This window comes from Peromyscus eremicus, chromosome 4, assembly GCF_949786415.1.
Source record: "Peromyscus eremicus chromosome 4, PerEre_H2_v1, whole genome shotgun sequence".
NCBI lineage: Eukaryota > Metazoa > Chordata > Mammalia > Rodentia > Cricetidae > Peromyscus > Peromyscus eremicus.
The window spans coordinates 28847898-28873669 of NC_081419.1; the positions used below are offsets into that span (position 1 = coordinate 28847898).

General features: G+C 46.8%; 1 protein-coding gene across 2 annotated transcripts in view; it reads left to right on the forward strand.

The window, feature by feature from the left end:
- Positions 1 to 25772, forward strand: part of Kif5c (kinesin family member 5C) — a 168215-nt gene that overhangs the window by 25589 nt on the left and 116854 nt on the right. For both annotated transcript variants that reach the window (XM_059260454.1, XM_059260453.1), the window contains exon 2: positions 24390 to 24480. In XM_059260454.1, the coding sequence (XP_059116437.1) occupies positions 24390 to 24480 (91 nt within the window). The remainder of the gene's footprint in view (positions 1 to 24389; positions 24481 to 25772) is intronic.

Below are 25772 nucleotides of genomic sequence, written 5' to 3' on the forward strand. Positions count from 1 at the left end.
AAAAATAAAAGGGTACATAATCATCGTAATCATCTAGTGGAATGTTTCATATGCATTTGTAAATTAAAAATAAAATAGTATGAGCTAGGTGGTAGTGGCACATACCTTTAATCCCAGCACTCGAGAGGCAGAGGCAGGTGGATCTCTGTGAGTTCAAGGCCAGCCTGGTCTACAGAACGAGTTCCAGGACAGCCAGAGCTACAGAGAGAAACCCTGTCTCAAAAAAATGAAAATCCAAAAAAAAACCAAAACGAAACAAACCCCCCAAACAAACCCAAACCCAGTATGTGAAAGCTTTCCACTATGTAATAACATATTTGTCAATCCATAAATGTGGGGGATGGGCTCCAATACCTCCTCCATCCCCTCTGCACAGACACTGAAATCTACAGACTCAGCTTCCTTACATAAAAAGAAAGGCATCTGTGTATTACCAATGTACACCCCTAGTATACCTGAAGTTATCTCTCAGCTATTTACACCCTACTATAATGTAAACACTTTAAAGCTAGTTGTTATACTCTGTTGCTAAGAGAATCATGGCAGAAAGTGTACATGCTCAGAAAGACATTTAAAAATCATTTTTAATCTTCAAGTGAGTAAATTCACAAATGCAGATCTTCCTAGACTAGTGATCCATGGGGAATCTTCAAGATACATTAAGTAGAGCCGGGCGGTGGTGGCGCACGCCTTTAATCCCAGCACTCGGGAGACAGAGCCAGGCGGATCTCTGTGAGTTCGAGGCCAGCCTGGGCTACCAAGTGAGTCCCAGGAAAGGCGCAAAGCTACACAGAGAAACCCTGCCTCGAAAAACCAAAAAAAAAAAAAAAAAAAAAAAAAAAAAAGAAAAAGAAAAAAAAAGATACATTAAGTAGCTGGGCAGTGGTAGCACATGCCTTTAATACCAGCACTCTGGAGGCAGAGTCAGGTGGATCTCTGTGAGTTCGAGGCCAGCCTGGTCTACAGAGCGAGATCCAGAACAGGCACCAAAACTACACAGAGAAGCCCTGTCTCAAAAAACCAAAAAAAAAAAAAAAAAAAAAAAAAGAAAGAAAGAAAGAGAGAGAGAGAGAGATACGTTAAAAGAGCAAGGTGGAGGCAGATGTGTATAAAATGCCCCTTCTCAACCTGAGGAGGTGGTGTGGAGGATGTGTATCTGGCATGTGCAGAGGACTCTGGGGTGACAGGTGGGGAGCTGATGGCAAGGCGAGGCTGGAAGCTAGTGAGCCGCTGGAAGCTGTGGAAGTAGAGGGCAGGTAGGTGAGAGGCTGTCTCCTTTTTATACTTCATGCCTGCAGAAATACTTCGTTTAATATTCATACACATATGTGTTTGGAGAAGATCACCTCCCCTTATTCCCTCCCCTCCAGTTCCTCCCCACCCTACTAACTACTCTCCCCCAGCCTCATGTGTTCTGTGTGTGTGTGTGTGTGTGTGTGTGTGTGTGTGTGTGTGTGTGTGTGTCTGTCTGTCTGTCGGTCTTAATACCCAATAAATCCATTCAGTGCTGCCTATATGTGGGTATGGGACCACTTTTTGTACCATGGGTGACCTCTTAGGGTTCACATCTTTGAAGAAAGTTGCCCTGACTTTCCCATAATCCATCAGTTGCCAATAGCTTCTCAAATTAGGGTGGGACTTTATGAGTCCCTTCCCCCATCCATGCTGGCATTTCGGCTGGCTTGATCTCGTCAAAGTCTTAAGCACGTAGTCACAGCTGCTGTAATTTCATGTGGGCAGTGGCCCTGCCATGTCTGCAAAATACTGTTTTGCTACAGGCTCCCTCTGGCTTTTACAACCTTTTTGCTCCCTCTTCCGTAATAATTCACAAACCTTGTCGAGAGAGAGAGAGAGAGAGAGAGAGAGAGAGAGAGAGTGAGTGTGTGATAGATGTCTCATTTAGAGCTGAGTACTCTACAGTCCTCAGTTCTCTGCATGTTGACCAGTTGTGGGCATCTGTGCTAATTGTCATCTGTGGCACAAGGACGCTGCCACACATTACAGGTTATTGTCATTGTCCTCACTGATTCTCTTAATTGCTGCTAAGACCCTCTTGCTGAGTCATAGACCATGGAGAAAATCAAGCTACTGTCAATCTGGAAGCTTTATGCTTACTGGGCAGCTTTCATAGAACTCTGGAGAGTTCTACACATGCTCTGGAAGGATCTACACATGCTCCTGGAGGAGAAAGTCATCAACAAGTCTCACCTAGCTGTGAAACCTGTGAGCTACAATAATGACTGGCTGGCCAGATATGCCCAGTGCCACAGTGCCATGGTTATTAAGGTAGTAACCAATCACTTTCTGATTGGATTTAAAACCTGCTCCTCAAGATGGTCCCTCGCCTTGGTACCATTAACTGGGACCCAAACCTGCTGGCTAGTTGGTAGGGCGCGGGGAGAACCCACTGCTATTATTCTGCTAAATGGGCGGGATAATAAACGGCCTCCTGTTTAACCGTAGATACTTCTCAGCTCTCACCAGAAAAGCTTCATTTTGCAGGAGTTGGAGATTAGTACAGAAGCTTCATGCTTTTTAAAAGATATTTCTTGTTTGAACCATGTACATCTATTTTTTATTTAAAAAATTAAAGGAGAAAAAAACCCACTGACACAGAACTAGGTGATTTCAAGCTAAGATAGAAAGTGGCTTCAATCACTTGTTATAAAAGGGTATTTACAAGTGAAATGTTTTAAAGTGGCCTCCTCTCAGCAGTTCTGTGAGACAGACCTGTGACAGACCTGTCACCCACTTGCTGGCTGTCTTCAGCAGACCCTCCGGTCCCTGGCTCCCTCTGCCTTCCTAACTCCTTGCTCCTGGTAATGTCTCAGTCAACCTCTCCCTCATTCCCTCTCTTCCTTTCCATTTCTTTAATGTGTTGTGTGTGTGTGTGTGTGTGTGTGTGTGTGTGTGTGTGTGTGCCTGCATGTGTGTGGCACACACCTGTCATACCATGCATGCATGTGGGAAAGAGAGGATAACTTGAGGAATCTATTCTTTGCAGCTGTTATGTGAGATCCAGAAACAAATCCCCTCTTTCTCCTTTCTGTCTGTCCATCCATCCATCCATCCATCCATCCATCTCTCTCCTCTCCTCCCCTCTCCTCCCCTCTCCTCCTCTCCCCTCCTCTCCCCTCCCCTCCCCTCCCCTCCCCTCCCTTTGTAGCCCAGAGTGGTCTAGACTGCATAGCAATTCTTCCTACGCCTCCCAAATGCTGGTATCACAGGTATGAACCACCGTGTCTGGCTTTCTTTAGTCTTTCTGAGGAAGCCTTATTTACCATCTTTATATTCTAGATGAGTCTCTGTCAGGTCTTTTCATAGTGACAACTTTTTCTTAGAAGCTTGGTAGCCTCTGCAGAGGCCCAGTGTCTTCAGAACTTCATTTCTGCTTCTTAAATCTCAGAGTGGGTCTTGCAGGGCAGAGATCTCTTCGTTAAGTTCACTGGGTTTTTGCATAGTGAGCTGAGATCTTGTAGTCAGGCTGTGCCCAGGGCATGAAGGCCCAAGGATCTTTCCTGTTTTAATGGTCAAGTGCTCAGAGGATGCACTGCTGGCATTCCTGGGTGCTCCTTCCTCTGGCCTGTCATCTGACTCTTTGGTTCTCAGTGGGCCTTTGGGCTTCAGGCTGAGTCAGCTTCTATGCATTGGAGCATCTTTAAGAAGCACCTTGTCCCTTCAGTCTTCTCTTTCGGATGCAGATGCTGCTCACGGAACCTGGGGAGGACAGGAATGTTTTGTTGTGTTCCAGGTGGAGAGCATCTCATGTTGCTGTGCATTGGGTTTGGAACCCTTTGTACCTTTACCTCACAACTCATGCAAGATGTATTATACCTCATATCCTTAACTGCTTCAAGCCAAATGTCTTATCAAAGGAACTGAAGTAAAAGTGCCCCGGATGCTGCAGCTCACTCCCAGGCCTCGTTCTCTGGCTGCTTGCTTAGACCTTCATTTCCAGAACTCAAAATGTGAGCTGGCAGGAGTGTCTTCTGCTTGTGTGATTGATGGGTCATGTTTGACATGGCATACAGGAAAGAAAGCAACATAGTTACCTCCCCCTACAACCCCCCCCACCCGCGAGACAGGGTTCCTCTGTGTAGCCCTGGCTGTCCTGGAACTCGCTTTGTAGATCAGTCTGGCCTGGAACTCACAGAGATCCACCTGCCTCTGCATCCCGAGTGCTGGGATTAAAGGCGTAGGGCACCACATCCAGCTAGTTGGTTATTTTTTAATTTGCCAAATTGGCAAGGTGAAGTCCTTACCTAATTTTTCCTGTCAGATAGCGTTTGCTACTTTTTGCTAAGAATGTGCTAAGTACAACTTGCTCATGTTGCTGTTTTGGAGTTTGTTCTTTTGGGAAACTGAGTCTGTGGAATCAGTAAGTCTGGCCACAGGAGCATGGTGACTGCCTCTCATTCTGGTGGAATTAACACGATGGAGATTCTAAGGTCTCTTGCTGAACTTTATCACTCCTCTTGGCAGCTTTGATGAGAACCTTCAAGTTCCACCAAGCTTTTGACACACTAGTGTGAGTGTTCAGATGTTCCACTCAGGTGCCATGCATGTAGATTCCTAGGATCTCACATGTATCAAGTCCCTTAATCACCAGAAAAGCATGAAGAGGTGTGATTTGCCTGAAGTCATTCAGCTGCTAGGTAGGGGAGCCTAGCTTTCAGCTTTGGGATGTCTGGGTTTAACTTACTTAATCCCCAAGGTGCCCCAAGTGCTTGGCTATGACGCAGAGCTCTGTATGTTCTTGGCAAGTTGTATCTTTGTTCTATTTTCCCAGCTATAAAAGGAGGGGTTGAGGGCTGGAGAGATGGCTCAGGGGTTAAGAGCACTTGCTACTCTTGCAGAGGACCCAAGTTCAATTCCCAGCATCCACATGATGGCTTACAGCCATCTGTAACTCCAGTGCCAGGGGTTTTGACACCCTCTTCTGAAAGGCACACAAAAACCCATACATATGTGTTAAAATAAATGTTTAAAAAATTAAAAATAAAAAAGGAGGGGTTGAGCATTATGGCTTAGATCTCTCCCAAATCCCAGTTGACTTGATTCTCAATTACACATTGAAGTTACCCTGGAGCCTCCCTGGGATCCACTGTGAGATCTGACTAATAATACATGCATGTGCTGAAGGTATACAGACCCGAGTGAGGGCTTGCACCTTCTCAGCACACTCCAGAATTATAGCTTGTCAAGAGCAAACGACTTATTTTCCCAAACAATTAGAGGACACCAGTAATTATGGTTAATTACACGCCGAACAGTTTTCCTGTGGTGTCACCCCATTGTCTTAATTGTGCTTAAGAGCAGCAGGCTATTATTTTGTAGTTTGTGAGGTTTAAAATTGCTTTGGTCTCAGAGTCAGGGAAGCAGAAGAGTTAAGAGCACACACAGGCTCTGGGCAGATTTCGTGCAAATCCTGAACCTACCCCTTACAGGTAGGCTTCTTAACTTCTATAAATGATGGTCATCTAATGGCAACCGCCCCAGGGGATAGTGTGAGGCCTGGCTAGCGTGTGTGTGAAGTGCATGGCCAATCTCTCAGATGTTGCTTATTGTTTATTATTATTATTACTCTTCTTTTTGCAGCCAGGTTTTGCTTATTTTGCCCAGGCTGTTCTTAGTCCCAGCCTCCTGAATGCTGGGATTGCAAGCAGTATGCCTCATCTTGGCTTAGTTTATTACTATTATCGATAATGTGTTGATGGCAGGCTTTGGACCCCTTCCAGGCTCCAGCCCTAATGTGTGGCCCCAGCTGGGGTAAGTGTGGGCTCCAGCCTGGATGGATTGCTGTTGTTCTGGACTATTTTTGACATTGTGGTATTTATTATTTCTTTTTGTTTCAGATTGCTATCTGTAATCTCATTTTCTAAGGCTATGTGAAATGGAGCTAAGAAATACAGTCAAGCATTGAAGAAACTGGAACTGTAAAACTCTTGATAAAAGCCTTGGGGGACAGGAGGGAAACCCTAGCACACAGTGGACAATGGCCTTGGTGGTTGATCATTTTAAGCAGCGCACAGATAGGGCCTTAGCTAACACGGAAACACAGGGAGGAGAGACACCTTTTCATTTCTCTTTCAGGCCCTGTGAGTCTGTCAGAGAGAAGCCCCCAGCTTGCTGATAGCCCTTAGTCTTTCTTTGGAATTTCCCTCTTACCAAAAAGAAAGAACAGGTCACAGGCTTGGAGTCCTTGTCCTGCAGCGACACACAGCCAGTGCTCATTGACAAGCCGTGTGCATGGCAGCCATCTTTAATGTCTTCCATTGTAGTGTGTAATTATTTTTACTTATGCTAGCAATGTAAAACTTCCGTTGGCAATATATTTAAGGAAAAAAAAACTTGATTTAAGAAAATATTAACTGAAAGGTAGAATGGCTTGTCTGTGGTTACAGCAAAAATGATGACGGTGCCACACAGAATCCTGAGTTGGGCGCCAACAGTTTATGGGAGAGAGAGGGACAGAAGGCCGTTAGCCCTAGGGAAGGCCAGTGTTTACACAGACTAGAAATGAAAGAACATGTAATGCACAAGGAAGTCATAGCAGAAGAGAGGTGGTTATGGGGTCTTTGGTAGAGAGGGCAATAGAGGGAGGCAGGGCGAGGCTGTGGCCTTTGACCTTTGCTTCTGTCAATGCAGCCGAAAGGATCCACAGTGTGTGGTGATGGTACAGAGGCAGGTGGGAGCGTTTTGATTTTCAGAGCTACAGAAGTGTGGCACACTTTTAGGTAACTGAGAAGGAGATGAGGGAAATGTTTGTGCACCTGAGAGGCTACAGAGAGTCAGGGGCGAGGAGGCAAGAGGACCGACGAGTTCACCCAGGACAGGGGAGAAGGATGAAGCCTTCTCCGAGGCCAGCTGGGAGAGAGGCAGGACAGGGGGCAGGACGCCTCCTTTCCTGGTACATTCTGCAAGGAAATTTTAGCCGATTCTTGATGTTAAATAATTCAGCAGAAAGTGAGAGTGGAGATTGAGGAGCCGTGCCTGGAGGGAAGCAAATGGCTGAGGGAGACTGAGGAATCCAGGCGCATACTCATTGATCATTTGGGAGTCCCTGGGGACGGGAGCTCGTGAAACTGACAGGCCTCTTGGAAGGAAGGACTCTACACACAGGCGTTGGGATTGCTGGAGGACCGAGAGGCTCCGGGGAAAGCTGGTCTCTTCAGACCATTCCGGAGCATCAGTGTGAATCTCCCCACTAGACCACCAGTGCTTCAGTGTTTCCTTCCTGTAGCTCACCAGCAGTCTCTGCCACTGGGATGATCTACTCGGAGATGTGGCCTGTGAATGGCAAAGTGCCGCTGCTGGCCTGGGGGCCTCACCCTGGGAGCTTGTGAAGGCCGAGGGCTTCAGACCTGGTGACATTAAGGTGTGAGCTTAAAACAAGTTAGGGACCCAGCTCACTGCCTGAGAGGCTTTGATCTTTAACCCAGCAATGTAAGTTCTCCGACTGTCTAGTTTGATGTATGTCCACACTCCTGGGTTGTTTTCTTCCAAATGTGGGCGTAGTGTCATTTGGAATGAATCTGATGGGGACTGGTTTCCACATGTGGCTCCAAGTCTGGGGCTTCTTGACCTCAGACCGAGGCCCAAGACATCAGAGGAAGACTGAAGAAAGAAGGGAGGAGAGGAATTCTTTGACGAACTGATGGGAATTGGCCGTTGTGACTGATAGGGCCCACAGTGAGGGAAGAGTACTGTGTACCCCACCCCCACCACCTTGCTCAGGTGCTTACACGGGGCCGCATGGTCAGGAGACTCTCCCAAGTTAAGATCGGTGCTCATCTGCTTAATGGAGAGAGCAACCTCTCCCACCGCGGAATGGGAAGGGCTGATGGAGCTCATACTGCTTTTTGATCCCCCTGTCTCTGCTGCCACCGTTGACATCAACAGCTTTTTTTTTTTTTATCGGTGCCGTCCACAGCCACAGATGTGGAACTGATCCTGGGACAGGCATCCAGGGGTTTACCAAGGAAGGGGATAGATCTCTCCAGGCAGCCCACATGATTGCTTTAGAAGTATTATCCATATGCATTTTCCAATAACTCAAGTGGGCATAGACGGGGTAGAAAGTCCTACCCGCTTTCCTGCAGGGAGATGCCATTCAACCATGGACAAAATGTTCTCTCAGAAAGGAAAACCACTAGGAAGAAGGCTCTGCAGCAGGTGGGCCGTGTGACACAAGAGGCGTTCATGGTTGGTAAGCAGTTACAGACAGCCCAGCTCCCCTGCGTCCCCCAAGACCCCACTGCCTGAACATTCTTTATCGTATCTTTACCAGCTGGGTGGCCAGGGAAGACTTTGCATTCTGCTGTTAGGGGAGACAGAGAGTGGTTTCTCTGTTTAACTTTCAAATACGCTGAGTGGGCACCACCCACCCACAAAATGACTCCGCTCCACACAGAAGAAAGTTGAGCCCATGAGCCCCGCTTGTGATTTCTAACCCTGAAGTCGCCTTAAAGATCCACTGTGACCTAAGCAGAATAGAAGAGGAGTTAAGAACAGGGTGTTCCCTCCCACACATAATTAGGTAAGAACCTTATACAAGTTGTACAGCCACCCAAGCCTCAGTTTCTCCCACTTTGGAGTGGGCATCCTTGTCCCTAGTCCCTGTGACCATCCGAGGATTCAGAGAGCTGGTTTCTGCAGCACAGCCCACTCACGCTGGGCTCCAGAGCTGTGTGGCCTTATCCATCTGTCTCGTGCCCTGCTCTGTGCTCAGCCTCCATCATAACTGACCCTGGAAGGCAGTGCTGAGTGGCCTTGCCGGCATTCCCAATGCTTCCTTCAAATAGAATAGACTTACTTCTTGTGAGACTTCGCTTTTTTTAAAAACTGACACCTTTTTTTTTTTCATTAGACAGCACTAGTACAGAGTAATACAATGGAACGGATCTGTGAAGTTATCTACATAATGAGGCCAGTGTGGCACAAAAGCAGCGAAGTCCTTAAAAATACGTCTGAATTTTCACCTATTTATAGAACTTTAAAGTACGCCAGAGGGGAAAAAAAGAAACAGCCACTTCTCCCACTTTGTCATCCTCATCAGACCCTGATTGGTCCTTGGGAAGTGTCTCCTTCTCACCGTTGACTTCCTAGAATCCAGCCGGTGTCTGACCATGAGCATCCATAGCTACATGCTATACAAGTACAGATACTTGTGCTTAGAAAACATTTTCAGAACAGCAGTGGTGGTGCATGTCTTTAATCCTAGCACTCAGGAGGCACTGGCAAGCGGATCTCTGTGAGTTCGAGGCCAGCCTTGGTCTACATAGTGAGTTCCAGAACAGCCAGGGCTGTTACACAGAGGGAAAAAAAAAAAGAAAGAAAAGGAAAAGAAAAAATTGTCAAACAAAATGGGAGAGACTGGATTAAGGGCTGCAACCCAGAATGGCTTCACGAGTGCATGTATGTGGCCAGCTTGTGGCTACTGTAGCCACTGTGAAGGTCACTCTCCCTCCAGAGAGGCCCGTACTCTGGCTGAAGGAGCATTGGGGTTGGAGTCAGAGACTGGGCTCGGTATAGATCTGCCACCTACCCATTGAATATGTTGAGGATTTGACCTGCTGTCCCTGTCACGTCAGGTGATGCCACGAGTTTCATGGAATTGCTGTGGGGGTGTAACGTGGCAACTCAAGGTATCCCTGGGTTCTCTCTCTCTCCTTTGCATCCAGTGGACACACTTGAACTTGAAGGTGGAAAGAGGAGAGGCAATCTCTAGAGTGTTGTGAGATTGAGATGGACAGCCTTTCTGACCCACTCAGCACTGATGCCGGAAATGATCTGTGACCTGTGGCTCAACATGGCGACCAATGAGTGAGATTCCTAGTTTCTGCAAGGGCTGTGACATGGTTCCTCCCAACTCAGCCCCTGTCATCTTCATTGCCAAGCAGCCTCAGCTGTTTCAGGATTTCTACGGTTGCTTCCTCACAGGTCTTAATGATTATTTTATTGTACAGTTTATATTCCCAAGCATCAGGCCCCTACAGAGTGTCAAACTAGAAACCAGATCAGGCCATTCCTTTGCATAGAAGGATAGCACAGAAGAATGTACTGCAGGGCTTCCCAGCACTGCTCTCTGAGCCCCCCGGCTGTCTCTTACCATCCTGCGCCTTGCTCTCTCTGCATGGAGTGGCCCACTTTCCAGCAGATCAAGTGCTTTTTAAAATAAGGCCACTTTTCGGTTACCTGTGCCTGGAGCACTCTGCCCTTGACTTCCCAGAGGCTGACAAGCCTTCAGGCCTTGGCTCTGCTGTCACATCCTCTAGAGCCACAAGTCACAGCCTGGCAGAAATTCCCTGTTCCAGTTGTCCATGCAGAAGTGCCGAATTGAGATGCGGTGGGTTGGATCTTTGTGGTCAGGAATCTAGAACTTTGGGAAATTGTGAGCTCTGAAATCAACCCTTCTTGCCTCTGCTTTTTGCTCTACTGTGCTGATGTTAATTATTCTTTCTGACCTCTGATTTCCCTGTCTTAAGATGGGTGTTTAATCCTCACCTTGGAGCTTTGCTGTGGTCATTCAAGACCGAAGTCTGTTTTTGGCACCCAGACTTTATGTTGCCAGTATCTTAGAGTGACATTTCTAAACGACTGTATTATTTAAACATCTGTAATGAATATTTAAACACTGCACTCAGAGAGGAGTGAGGTAGGAAACACATTTCTTAACTAAAATTCTCAGAAAGTTAGGATGTTAGAACGTGCTTTGCACAGTGATTTTATGTGCCTTTTGAAAGTGGGTTTATTCCTGAACTCGAATTGGTTTATTTACTGCTATGGCAAGGGCCAGATGAGTTTTGAACGAGGCAAAAAGGATTTCCTTGGAATGCCAGTAGAGTAAGGTGGAGGAATAACATCTGGAAAGCGCCATCTTAACCTAACCTGAGTTTCAGGTTCCCTTGATCCTTAGGCAAAGGTAAGGACGGGGTCTTAGTCTAGGACAGGCTGGTGATTGGGCCTCTAAATGCTGTTGTGATGGTCTGGAGTGGGGCATTGGAAGACACAGCAGTTGCTTTGCTCAATCATAGGTCATGATAACCCTATAAGTCTTGGCAATCTCTCCATTTTCTTCATCTTGGTGTCATTAGTTTTGTCTCATTTGTCCACCAGATACCTGTGCAGGCCTAAGTGAAGGGTCAGTGATTTTCACAAAAGTGGCCTTTGAATTCCTGAAAATTAATCCAGGCAACAGTTACCATTACAACACAGGCATCCAAAGTGTTGTCTGGAACAAAGCTAGTGGGCGACAAATAATATACCGTTCAGCTATGCTACTTCCAGAATTAGTGCTTTTAAAAGTCACGTAAAAGCAAGTAAAGTTAGAGGGTTCCTTTTTTTTTTTAATTAAGGAATTTTTTATTCATTTTACATACCAACCACAGATTCCCCCTCTCTTCCCTCCTCCTGCCCCTCCAGCCTTCCCCCTCAGCCCACCCCCAATTCCCTCCTCCAACAAGGTATGGCCCCCCATGGGGAGTCAGCAGAGCCTGGTACATTCAGCAGAGGCAGGTCCAAGCCTCTCCCCCTGCATCAAGGCTGTACAAGGTGTCCCATCATAGGTAGTGGGCTCCAAAAAGCCAGCTCATGCACCAGGAATGGATCCTGATCCCACTGCCAGGGCCCCCTTAACTACATCAAGCTACACAACTGTCTCACTTATACAGAGGGCCCTAACTGTCATCATAGAGCCTTCATCCAGTAATTGATGGAAGCAGATGCAGGGATCCACAGCCAAGCACCAGGCCGAGCTCCAGGAGTCCAGTCGAAGAGAGAGAAAAGGAATTCTATGAGCAAGGAACATCAGTATCATGATGGGAAAACCTACAGAGACAACCAAACCAAACTAGTGGGAACTCCTGAACTTTATTTAGACCAACAGCTGCGGAGCCTCCATGGGACTAGAGGGTTCTTTAGACTCCCTTGTTTACATGTTCTCAGAACCAACACAGGAAGCAAATGATGTTGGTTTGTGACCCTGTGCAAGCCAGGGGCCTTTCTGAATCTAACTTTGTTCCCTGGAAAATGCAGAGTAGCAATTACATGAAAATGTACTTAGAAATGATCACTTAGAAATGTACACAGCAGAGGGACGAGCATGCTTACTAAAATGTGTCAGTCCTGTCTTTCACTGCGCTCCAACCCTGGAACTTGTTTTTTTCCCACAACATGGTGCTTACAGATGCCTGCTGTCTGAAGTAGGCTTTGATCAGAGGCCCCCCTGGAGGAGGACTACTGGGGATGCTCAAAGGAGAGAGAGGAAACTTGTTAGGTGAACAAGTGACAATGAATCTGGAGGTCACACGGCCGAGCAGTATGCATCCTACTGCCTTCTAAGAAGAGGAAGAGGGAGAGACAGAGTCTCAAGAAAAAGACCTTATGCGGTGTTGGAAAAGAGAGCATTGGGCGTGAGTTCTAAAGGACGGGGCGTATTTTGACAGAAAGCAAGGTCAAGGTGTTGAGGGAATGATGCAAACAGTGGGACTGCAGTAGGGAAATTGGAAGCACTTTGCCAGCGTGTGTGATGGGGAAGGACCCACCCGGCCAGTTGTGAAAAGCGTGGCAGCAGGCTGTGGGGCAGTGCACAGTAGACAGCCTCACAAATGGTTGCCCACCTTTTAAAGGACTTTAGCCAAGGAAGATGCATTTGGAAAAGGATCCAGATGTACTGAAGGGAAGAGAGACTAGATGACCACTTAGAAGACTCTTGCAGGAGTTTTGGCAAAAAGCGGTAAGACTAGTTGAGATGTAAAACGAGAGAGAACCGAGGCTTGAAGGACCTCTCTGACCCTGACGTGAAGAAGATGACCCCGAAGCTTGTCAGCATTGACAACTGGGGATAGGGATAGAAAGAGGAGGAGGCAGAGGAGAAGGAGAAACATGTGAGTTCTCTCGTCAGCCTACAGCTGCCCCTCATACGTGTGCAGGACTGACTTCAGGGTACCTGTTGAGTCCTCTGTGTGAAATCACATAGTGTTTGCATGTAGCCTATATACATCTCCTACACTTTAAATCATCTCTAGATTACTTATAATACATAGTAAATTGTAAACAGTGTGTAAATTGTTGTTATGCCACACCGTGCAGACAGTAATGGCAAAGAGAAGTGTTAGTACAGAGGCAATTGAAAATGCTTCAAATCTGTGGTTGGTTGGTTGTGTAACCAGAGAGCCGTGAGTTACGGAGGTCAACTGCATGTTGTGTTTAGGGAAGTTGGGGCATTCAGTTGGATTTATTTTTGTCAGGCAATTAATAACAGAGGTCTGGAACTCTGAATTGGAGGAGGCTTCTTTATGGCTGAAGCTACAGGTATGTTTATAGTGCCTCCAGGAAAGAGAGGACGAAGGGAGGGAGGGTACGGAATGAGAGAGAGCGTGATGACATGATGGAACCTGGAGTGGAAGAGAGGAGAGTAAATGACAGAGGCAGGGAGAGCAGAGGACAGATGCTGAGCTGGCCTGTGCAGTATCCAGCAACCAGGGAGACCACAGTTTCAACAGGCTGGCTGGGGCTCAGAAGTGAACAGTTGCTTTTTTGTAGTTCTGTTGACTAAGACATCCGATAAGTGTGTTGCTGCTCCTGGCGGAAGACTGGAGAGCTGATTTTGATGACACTCCGTTGTTACCCACTAATGGTTCAAGGAGTGCAATCCAGGTTCGAAAAGGAGACAGGTGAGGTAGAAAGGAGTGTCGGGAGGACTGGAATTTCACTTTCTCTTGTGTGTGTGGCCACCTCGCCCTTCTAATACCTTAAGCATTGGAAAATGAGGTGCCTCTGTGGCCAAGTGAAAAGTAAAATCATTTAAAAGATACAGAGCTGATGTTCTTCTATACTTGACAGCACTCAGACTTTTGTGACTCCAGTTGTGGCTGAATTCAGGGACACCAACTTTCGTTAGTAGAGATTTTTGCAGGGTGAGGGGCTTTAACCACTTTATCTGTTGATTAGCCTCCCGCCACTGTGTTAAGGGTCAAATGTCCTATCATCTCCTGAGTGAGGATGGCATCTCACTGGACTAGAAGGTCTCAGCTTCGTGCCGCCCGTATTCAGCCCTCCATCCTAAATGTGGTTGGCTACAGCAGTCCTGTGTGCAGTGTGCATCCAACAGCTTTCCCTTTCCCTTTTGAGCATCCAGGAATCCACCCTTTCTCTCTCTCTCCCCCTCTCCCTCTCCCTCCCTCTCTCTCTCTCTCCCTCCCTCCCTCCCTCCCTCTCTCTCTCTCTCTCTCTCTCTCTCTCTCTCTCTCTCTCTCTCTCTCTCTCTCTCTCTCTGTGTGTGTGTGTGTGTGTGTGCGTGTGTGTGGCCTTAGCCATCAAGTCAGAACTGCCGGAGCCCACTGATTTCTGCTGGCTTTAGTTAGTGTCCTCGTGTCTTCTTCGTGGGAGACTTTCCCCCTGCAGTTTACAGAAGTTATCTTAATAGGAAAGAGCAGCCATTGCACTTAGAGCTGTGCCGTGTCATGTTCTGAACATGACATGTTCTATTATTATAGCACATTAGAGCCAGAGGGATTCCACCTCTCACTTTCTATAGAGGAGGAGGCCCAGAAAATATGGATCCGTTGTCTAAGGTCACAGACTTGGCCAAATGTGTGCAGTTCTTAGAAAAATCTGTGCTTGAGGAATCAATGTGTTCTTGGAGGAACAATGACAAGATGCAGAATGGTCTTCTGGGTGGAGCGCTTGGCAGGGAACCAGAATTCTGGTGTGTGTCTAGGCTCACACTGCTGCCTTCTCAAAGTCCTGGGAAGTCATTCCCCTGTCTCAGAAACGGAGGCTAATGTTTTCGCCCCACACCTCTGAGGAGCAAATGGAAACAAGGCACCTGAACATACCATGGAAGTAAAGCTGCCGTCCAATGTGTCAGGTCATTATAGTTACGTGAACTGTTTCTCAACAGTGAGGAAATGACAGAAATACTGATTCTACTCAGTGTGGTTATTTGCAGTGAAGCTCTTATATCAACGTTACATGTGCTCCCATGTGGCTTTGGTGTTGATGCCACCACGGGACTCAGCTTACCTGAGGAAGGTTTGACCTGAGTACATGTTGCTGCTCCTGGCAGCTGCTGCTAGGGCACCGTGCCCCCAAAAGATGGCACCCACTGTCCCTGTCATTGTGAATCTGGCAAAAATAATTTCTCCATTTTACCTCTCGTGAATTGTTTTTCCTGCCGCCTCTCTGTGGAAAATTTCATTTTTTTCCCTTCAGACCTTGACGTGGCACCAGATCTACGGAGATAACCATGGCAGAGGTTTTTATCCCTTTCTCTGAGTATACATGCTCAGTGAACCGTGAACTCTTGAAGCTTAAAGTTTACCTTGTCTGGGGCTGTATGTGTTTGGGGCAGAAACCGCTTGTGAGAAAGTTATAGACTCCTGTGTCCCATCACTATGGCAACATGTTAGAGCCACAGAGATTCATCATTTTCCGGGAGGAAGAAAACACAGGTGAGTGTCTCGGGTCACTAGACTAAGAGGGCCCAGCTTCCGGAGAAGGACCAGCCATCCCGACCTTCTCTGCTCTCCACTGCACTCTGGCAGGTTAGAGCACAGAACTCAGGGCGGGAGAGGAAGGAGAGCATTTTGCTTTGATTGGAAGTGAAAAATCACCTTGTTTTTGAAACAGTTTCCATTAGTCTCCCTAAAAGAAATCATACTTCTGTTTCCATTCTCCTGTTAGCCAGGCGATATTCTGAATTTCTTTATTACCTCTCTGGCAGTGTGCCTTCCAGAATATTTTTTCGTAGCTGTCTGCCATCTTGCCGTGCCTGTGTGTCCACACAGTGGGGATTTTGGCAGAACGGAGAGAATTGCAGCCTGGTGTCCTGCGAGGAGAAAGAAGCCTTACGAGATTCATTCTCGTGGGTCGCTTTTGTTCGTTCTCAATCTGTGAAGTGGTTGGCATTACCTTGGCAACTCCACTGGGAGCCGGGCACTGCTTTGTGGACGTCTGCTTTATCATTGACTCCCCTGGGAGCAGCCTTGGCTTCAACCGGCATGGGCACCAGCCCTTCCTACGGGCGCAGAGCCAGTGTGGGGAAGGGCAGAGGTCCGGCCGCTCTGTGGCTCCGTGTTTCCAGCCCCACTTACACCACCATCCCCATGCAGGCAGGGAGGTGGGAATGAGAGCATGCAGCTCGAATGGAGAAGACAGCCAGGTTTTAGAGTCTCCTGTAAGGCAGTCAGAGACTAGTGGGCCTCGGGGAGGGTATGACAAGGACCAGCTGGCTACTGGTCACTCTAAGGTGTGGGGAGTTTTCCCTAATGTGCAGAGTTCCCCCTGCCTTGGGAACTTTCTGGCAACTTCCAGACCAGTAAGAGGGTAGATGAACAGTAAAGAGAGGGGGGTTTAGGAAGACAGGGAACCCCCAGGACTGTTAAAACGTAGAACTAGGGGAATGAGAATGTAGAATTTCTGACACAAGAGAGATACAGCACGCATCTCCTACGCTCCCACACCGTATGATGGAGTCCTAATGCCCTTTTTCTAGCCTCCCTGGTGTCCAAGTGCCTTGGGTATCTGCCCCGGACTGTTAAGTATAAACATGTTAGTCCAGGACCTTCAGCAGCTAGTAGGCATTTTTGTACAAATTAGGGATTAGTGATCTTCTGGGCAAGTGTGGCCCCACTTGTCCCCAGGTTGGCAGATGACCAGCACCTATATGAAGGAAAAGGCACTTCTTTTTTTTTTTTTTTTTTCCCCAGGGCAAAGCTTGTTAATTTTAATTAATTAATTTGTTTGCTTTTATATTATTATTATTTTATTATTATTAGTAGTTTTTGATACAGGGTCTTGCTGTGTTCTCAGGCTGGCCCTGGGCATTTGGGTTCAAGTGACCTTGCTCCAGCCTCCTGAATTGCTGGACCTTACAGGCATGCGCCCTTGCACCAGATCAGCTGAGTTTTAAGAAGGATTTCGGTCCCACCCCTCCCCTCCCCACTTCCCCACCCTGCTGTGCACGTTGGGCGATGGTCACGTGTTTGGCAGTGACTTCACCAATCTGGATTCCCTACTGAATGAAGGGCACGAAGGAGCAAAATGTGTGAGGTTTTACCTTATTTGGGGTTCCCTAGCAGCAGAGGTTGAGACTGGAGTGAAGTGAGGTTCCTTTGAGAGGTGAGCCCAAGAAACACCGAAGGGGGAAGTGAGGCAGAGGACAAAGGTAGCCGGGGTGTGGCTTCTCTGGAGGGTCTGCCTGGTCAAATGGAACTCTAGGGGCCAGGTGGAATACCTGCCAGTGACCCCTTCACACCACCCCTAGCCCAGACAGCTAAAGGATCGACCCCTAAGTCTTATCTGCCATGGGCTAAGGACTGCTGGGTTGGAACCTAGACAGCCCTTCTGGCCTGTTTGTTGTCGCTGGTCAGAGAGCGTCAGCAGCCGGCACAGACACCAGGCCAGGGGATGCAGGAGATGATGGCAGTGGAAGATTAGGCCTCTGCAAAGACTGGGGGGTGAGTCTCGTCCCTAGAACTCTGCTTCACGTTGGCAGCAGGCATTTTACTCATGTTTCTGGAAGGCCCCAAAGCTATAATAGTAAAGTTATTGAGTCCCAAGAGTGCCTGAATCACACCCAGTTCCTTTCCTTTCCTGCATGGGCTCTGTGACTGACATGGAACTATTCATTCTGGAAGAATGTACAGAATGTTCTGGGGAGGAAAAGCCACTGTGTTGGATATGTCCCCCTTGTGCTCTGGAGTCACAGACTTCGGGCCATGGAGGAGCCCAAGATGTGATTGTACATTTCATTTGGGAATTGTGAGGGCAACAGGGTACCAAGTTCCGAGCCGACGCATTGAGTGGTTCGCTTTTCTGCATCTCTCCCTTTGAAGGCTCACTCACAGCTTGGGAAGTTTGGTGCAATTGAAGCTATTGGTGTAAGTTGATCAGCAGGCCTCAAACCTTGCATTAGAGAATCACACTGATCCGTCCCATCTTGAACATCTTCTCGGACACCAGGCACTGTGGTAGATCATTTATTTGCATGGTTATGTTTGGTCCTCACAGGAAGCCAGAATTGAGACCTCTGTTGACTCCATCTTGCAGGATAACCATACTAAAGAAGACAGACAACAGCAAGTGTAGACAAGGGTGTAGCAACGTTGGAACCCGCATCCACTGCTGGTGGGGATTACAAATGGCTCTGTCACTTTGGAAAATAATCTGCCAGTTCCTCAAAGTTAAATGTAGAACCATTTTATGGCCCAGCAAGTCTACTACTAGATATGTTTCCAGAGGGAACACAGATTCACATAAAACCTTGTATATGAATGTTCGTAATAGCCCCAAAGTAGAAGCAACGCAATTGTCCCACCAGTTAATGAATAGTACATAAAGTATAGTATATCCTATCAGTGGAATGTTATTTGGTCTTGAAATGAAGCCATGATACACTGTGGATGGAGCTTGAAACATACTTGGTGGGGGAAGCTGATCAGAAGGCCACACACTATGACTTCCTTTACATGGAATACCTAAAACATGCAGTTCTGTGAAGTCTGTTGGCAGATTAGTGTTTGCCTAGAACAGGGAGAGTGGGGGAAGGGAGACCAACTGCTAATGCAATAAAGGGTTCTTCCGAGGGTGATAGGAAGGCTCTGGGAGTAGATGGTGATGTAGGGCTTTTGGGTTCACTGCACTGAATTTCCCAAATGGGTGGGGTTTGTTGTGTGTCAGTTATATTTTAACAACCAACCCTCAAGCTTCTGGTGAAGATACTTATGTTGGTAAAAAGTGAGCATCAACAGTAGCCCAGGGACTTGGGCTTTTTAGCTAATGTTTTGGAAACACTCTTTGAGATTGTTATGAAAGCCCTTGACAGTCCATATTTTCTCTTGTTTAATTTCTCCCTGTGCAGGCTAATATGATGCTTTACTGATATCCTGACCCTGGGTATCTTTAGAATCCTTCAATTAAAAACACATCCATCCAGCTTTGAGAAGCAAGTACACCTGTCCTTTTACTTGTCCATCAGAAGAAAATGCTTTGAAGGGTGAACACAAGCTTCCAACGCCAGGCAGAGCTGCCTTAGGCAGGTGTCTGACTTGTTCTGGAGGACAGTGCCCGGCTTCATGCTCCAGGGAGATGGGCTTAAAGTGATACTGCTTTCAAAACCTATTGCTGGCTGAGTCACGTCCAGGCTCATGGAGATGGACATTGTCACTGTAAGCAGATGCATGGCTGCCGTACATAATGGGCTGGACGGCAGCTAGTACAGCAGCGGCTCTTTGTTCCTTGGCCTAAGTAATTGTGTGTATCAGAAATAATTTAGAATTGACTGGGAACAAGACAGGGGGAAGGGGTAGCGAGTCACAGGTTGAGAACTACTGGTGTAAAGGACTAACACTTAAAATCGGAGCCTCCAGAGTATTTCTACAATTTCTAGAGCTGAAACTGTGACAGGCTTGCCGCTTTGTGACATGGGGGTGGTGACATCTCCTAAAGTTACTGTGAGGAGTGAGATGGAGCCTAATTGGGTGGGGACCATTAACTGGGACGTTCGGCATGGAACGTGGTCCATTGAGGCTGTAAGAGTTCATCCTCTCCTGCACTCTCTCCCTGAACTTTCAGGAATGAAATCATCCAGACATCTATGACTAATGATTGTTCTCAACAACCAGGACTCTCCGGTGGAAATGTTGGTCTTTCTTTTAGTTTTTAATCCTCTTTCTGTCTCTCTTAATGAAGATAGGGAAGAGAAAAATTCACATTATGGCCACCTTTGGTCACAACTCTTGTTCTGTCTTTAAGAGTGCTCTTGGGTTACTTATTAATACTCTATGGGAATAATCAATTTTCCGTTCTGTAGTGTTCCTCTTGGTACTCATCCTCAGAGCATGCCTGGATCTTCTGCCTCCCTCTGTCTTTCTCAGTGGAGTCCCTTGCAGGCAGGGGAACAGTTGTTGGGTAACAGGTCAGATGTATTAATAGGCAGGCCATATGGTTCGCAGACATTTTGCTCTCAACAACTTGATAGGAATTCTGGTGGCATGATTTTTTTGTTTTTAATTTTAACTAGAGAAGTGTAAGGACCATCTGCTATTATTTTTTTTTTTGTATGTGATCCTGGCAGGTCATTAATTTCAGTATTCTGCTCCTGTGCAGTTGCACGGCTGTGCAGATGCACGGCTGTGCAGAGAGGCTTCACGACAATGCCAGCAGGCGTCACCGGCAGTAGTAACGCGTGCAGAGTGTGCCATCCGGACTCCTTTCAGGAGGTGCAGTGGATTTGCCCACCTGCTCAGGACGTGCAGCCTCTGTTCCAGCTGGATAAACGTGTTCATTGCATTGCTCCACATCCTTGGTTGGAATAGGTCATGTACTCACTGCCTGAAGCAAACCAAATCTTCAGGTCATAGTTATGCCAGTGTGGGGTGGGGTTACTTTAGTTAGAGTTGTGCAAGTCCTGAAGGATGAAGAATATGAGATAGGATGAAGGTGTTGGTTGGTTTTTGTCCATTTGACATCAACTAGAGTGATCTGAGATGAGGGACCCTCAACTCAGTGTATGCTTCTATCAGACTGGTCTGTGAGCATGTCTTTGGGAGTATTTTCTTGATGGATGATTGATGTGGGAGGGCCCAACCCACTCTGGACAGTGCTCCCCCCGGGCAGGTGGTGCTGGGTTGTATAAGAAAGCAGACTCAGCAAGCCACAGGGAGCAAGCCAGTGAGAGGTATTCCTGCATGGCCTCTGCTTCAGTTCCTGCCTTCAGGTTACTGCTTGAAGGCCTGCCCTAGCTCCCCTTGATGACGAACTCTAACCTATAAGATGTAATAAACCATTTCCTCCCCAAGTTACTTTTCATCATAGTGTTTTATTACAACAACATAAAAGCAAGTGAAGACAGTGGTTCCTGAGGGGTAGCCAAATGCAGGTTTGAGCTAAGAGAATTCCAAGGGCAAGGAAAGTTAACAGCAAAGACACCGTGCAGGAAATGAACAGGGTGCAGGAAGTGCCACTGGGTCACACTGCAGCGAGAGAGGAAAGTGCAAGCAGCCCTGGGTGAAGAGTCTACTGTGTGTGTAACAGGAGACACGAGTGAGGGAGTGATGCCATCTTAGTTTTGGGACACTCACCCTGCTCAATGGTGGAAATGGATTATTAGTTGAACAGCAGGGTGAGTAGATGGGGGACTTGACTGTTCTGTGCAAGAGACTGATGGATAGAATTGCTGGGATGTATCCCAGATGGGAATCTCTGGTGCACACTGAGTCTTAGGTGTTGAGTGTGAGTATCTAGGTGATGGCTAGGATGCTCAGATATGGAGAAAGTGATGGTTCTCTTTTGGCTAGTAAAATTTGAGAAGCTAATGGTCACCCGCAGAGGTGGAACTCCCTAGTAGACATGTGAGCCTGCATGTTAGATGAGAGTTGAGGGCTGAAATAGTCATGTAAATTTCCTAAAAGTCAAGAGCACAACAAAAAGGCTTGGGTCTAGGCCAGGACTTGACCATTTCAGTCTACATGTACATCAGAAAGAGATGGTAGTGGAGGACACTGGCACTGGTACCCAGAGAGCCTGGAGAAACCCAGGTGCTGGAAGGAACTTGGAAGGTTCCCTTCAGAGGCTGATGAATGATGGTCCCACCCAGGCCACTGTCTAGTACCTACATAGCGATGTCACTTGAATTTTGTTCTGTAGCTGCAAACAGTAGATCAGGTAGGTCTGTTGCCTGCCAACAGAATCCTCAGCAACTGCAGCATCAGAAACATTAGAATCTTGTCTCCTTGGGGATTCTGCGGAAGGGTCTTTGTTCCTGTTTTGATCAGCATTTATGAGATAGTTTTACTATTAAAACATGGGCGGGGGAGGGAGGGAGAGGAGGGACATTGTATATACAACTGGTACAAGTCAGTTCTCTGAAAATATTCAACAACAATACTGATCTCTTTCCCTCTCTTAATACTTGAAGGTTCATTAAAATAAACGGAAAGCTTGTATAAGTAGCTGAGTGCATGAAGGACACTGAAATGCTCTGACAAGACGGGTCCTGGAGCAAATTATTTGCAGAGTTTCATCTTTTCTTGGTGTCAACACAGCCATAAAATCTTGAAGGCAGTTGCTTTTGGGGGTTTAACTTTAGGTCATTTAAAAGTATAATGTTTGCCAATTGATAATTGGTAATTGATACTACTTTTAAAAGGGAGTGATGAATTCTTGTCTTCTCCCTCTCTTAAGGGAAAATATACTGCATTGCAGCAAGCATTCACACTTGAAGGCAAAGCTGGGCCGTCTTATCCTTCTGTACAGCATCATTCACTAGGTCATTTTTCCTGCTGCACTGAATGCACGTTCTCTAAAGCTGAAGGCAGAATGTGCTGGGGACAGCATACACTGCTCTTCTTTCTGAATTTGGAGAAATAGTAAATTTGTTCTAAGTTTCCAGAGGGTTCAGTGGACGACTTAGGTAAATTCTGTAAATGTTTGCTCCCATTATTTTCAATACACGGGATGGACCCCAGGGCCTCATGCATGCTAGGCAAGAGCACCCCCTCTCAGACACACCCTTAGCCCTTTGTAAATGTTTAGTTTTACTTTTTACTCTCCTGGTGTTGGTTAAATTTTTTAAAAGATTTTTTTTTTTATCATTTTAAATTGTTCTTATGTGTACAAGTGTGTGGGTATGTGTACATGAGTATTGATGCTGAAGGAGCCCAGAAGAGGGTCTTGGATCCCAGGGAGCTGGAGTTTCAGGTAGTTGTAAGCACCTGACATGGGTGCTGGGAACAGAACTTGGGTGCTCTCTAAGAGCAATGCTCACTCTTAACCAAACTAAGTCTCTCCAGCTCCTGATATTTGGTCGAATTTGAAAAATGGATAAAACTATTAAGAAAGCTAGCTGAGGATTTTGGTAAGGAATAGTTGTTGGTTATCCCACCAGACACTTAGTTCATTAACCAAAGGGTACAAAATTTCGAATCAAACATAAGAAAGTGATCTCTTTCCATAATTTTTATCAGAATGACTATAGTTCTGCCTCTGCGCAGAAAACAAACCTCTTCCCTCTTCTCTTTTTTATGTTTTCTAAAAATTCTCCGTTTTTCTAAGATCAAATTAGAAGTAGCTTGTTTACCTGGCTAGTCAATTCTGTTTTCAAAGACTAAAGCTCAAACATAAGGCATAGAGTGTAGGATTCCACCTCCAGTTGCCTGGACCCATGGTGATGGATGAGTAACCACTGAGCGCTTCTGACGCTTTGTGCTCACTTGTGTGAAGGTTATAGGATGTACCAGGCAGGCCTTGTTCTTTGAGCTCTGAAGAGCAGTGTCTCCTCAAGGAGCCAGTCTGCCCTTGACTCATAGGAGGTGTGGATTTTAGCCCCCCTCTCTACCCTCTTGTCCTCTGTCCCCTCTTCTTGGTTTGTGGATCAGGCTGTGAAAGGAGAATTTCTGTTTGCCTGGGCTCTGTTGGCAGAGAAAACTGCAGTTTGGATTTGTGTCTTACCCACTTTCCCCAGTGTTCAGTGCTGTGCCTGACACTGAGGTACCCCTTGATGCTTATTGAACAGCGAAGGACAGGCAGCAGGGTCTATTTGTGCTGTGGTAGAGTGTGTCGTCCCCCCCCCCCCAGAATGGCGGTTTCTTTGGATTTTACATAGGCAGCTGCCAACCAAACCCCTAACCCTCCACCCCCAGATTTCTTGTTTTACTGCATAGAAGGGCTGCTTTGTTTTAGAAGCCTCAATCCAGTTCAGGCATTGCTCCTGCATGGCGAGGACACTGAATTGTGCGGGACAATAACAATGCTGTCTCTACTGAGAACGGCTTCTTACATCTGCTCACGTCCTCCTCCAGTAAATAAAACACAGGCAGGTTATGTTTGGTTACATATTTGGCCAGCAGTACCCTACATGAACTGGCTCCTGATTTTCTTGCTAGCCCCCACTTGTGACACCCTCTTGTTTCTTGAACATACCAGACCCTTGGCTGTCTGAGTCATCCCATGCCTAGAATGTTCTTCTACAGCATTTTCCTGGTCCGCATCTGCCTGAACTTTTCACAATCCCCTGAATTGAGACTTCAGTGGTTAAGCCTTCCTTGCCGGCTCCGTCACCTCTGTCACCTTACTCCATACCTGGGTGCTTTGTATTTCCCTGTGTCTACATTCTTGCCTCTTTGCTCTCAGCTCCACCTAATGGGACGATTCACAAATCCAGGAAAAAGATTTAAGAACGTGCGCCTTCAGGCCCCTGGCATCCAACATCCACACATGCAGTCATACACGTGGCTCATGCAGTAAAGGTTCTGTGGTGAGGGAAGGGCTGCCTTGTAGAGTGGCTTGGTGATTTAGTTGCCTGTGGTCTAACTGCTAATATTAGTGCTTTTAAGACCTAAACCCCTAATGCGTTTTCTCCACCCTTTTCTTTCATCTGCTTTCAGCAAGGGAAGCCATATGTATTTGACAGAGTGCTGCCGCCCAACACAACCCAAGAGCAGGTCTACAATGCCTGTGCGAAGCAGATTGTCAAAGGTAAGTGCTGCTTTATTTCCTCCTGGACTTTCGCTAATGAAAACATTAAGTGACATTTGCAGCCTGGCAATCAGTGTGCCTCGACTGTAAGCAGAGGCCTGTTAATTGGAAACACTAAATTGCTGCCTTGGCGCTGGCCCTGACTTGCTGTGACGTCCGTCATGTTATTCAGCCTTTGTGCTTGTTTTCTTTGTTTCTTCGGCCTCCTCTTTGGTGGGGCTGTTCTGCTGTCTAAAAGCTGAAAAGGCAAGGTAAGCTGTGCTCGCAGCAGCATTTCTGTCTGGGTCTAAAGAAATGGCGGGCAGAGTGCTGCTCTCGCCTTTGAAGGAGGAAAGGCGTTGCTCAGTGCTTCAGCTGTCCATCGTTGGCTGTTTTCTTTTTAATGACTGTCACGATGGAGTCTTACAGGTGAAAGGTTGCTCTGCCGTCAAAGGATATTCTACAGTGTCATGAAGTCCCATTACTGAGGTGGCTGTGGAGCTATTTGTGCCGTACAGCATTCCTTAATTTCAGTTTCATCTAACCCACTTTCATCCATGCTACCACATCCCCACGTTTGTTCCTCCAAACAGGTAGCCTCAAGCTTGCCTGTGCATCTCCGAGATCAGTTCTTTTTGCTGGGACTGGCCTCGGCCCTGGAGGATTTGTGTCAAAGTAACAGCAGGGCGATGAAGCAATTTGCACATTGCTCTCTCTTGCCCTTTCAAAGCAGGAGCAGGTTGGAGCATGCTGTGGCAGGGCCTGCCATCTGGACAGAGCTGAGGGGCATCTCCTGCTCCCTTGCTTTTCCTCATCAAATCCTTACCTTCAGACTGGAATGCCATGGCAGTTACGTGCTCAAAGGCCTCCATAACGCCACCCATCTAGGCAGCCATGGATTTAAAAGACAGATGCATTTTTTTTTCCGCTTTAGATCTGTTGTTTTCAGGAGCTGAGCTGACTAACCTATTTGAAATTCATGAAATTCAGCCCGGGTACATCTGTTAGATTAATTCTGACCCCAGACACCTGCGTGGGAGACTCAACGTCAGCATGCAGTGTTCCTTGCTGAGATGTATGTTTATTCACATTCTTGTTACAGACATCAATTAATTTGGAAGGTTTTCTCGGTGAGATTATTATAGGAAACTGACAAGAAAAAATATGCCTAGATCTGAGCTGTTTTGAATGAACAGTTTGGGTCTATAAGCAGTGGTAGTTCTTGTCTTTTCTTCCTTTGCCTCTCTTTGGATGTTTTCTGTGTTCCTTGGCTTGCTTCTACTCAGGCCCGCCTCCTCCCTGTAACTGAGCTT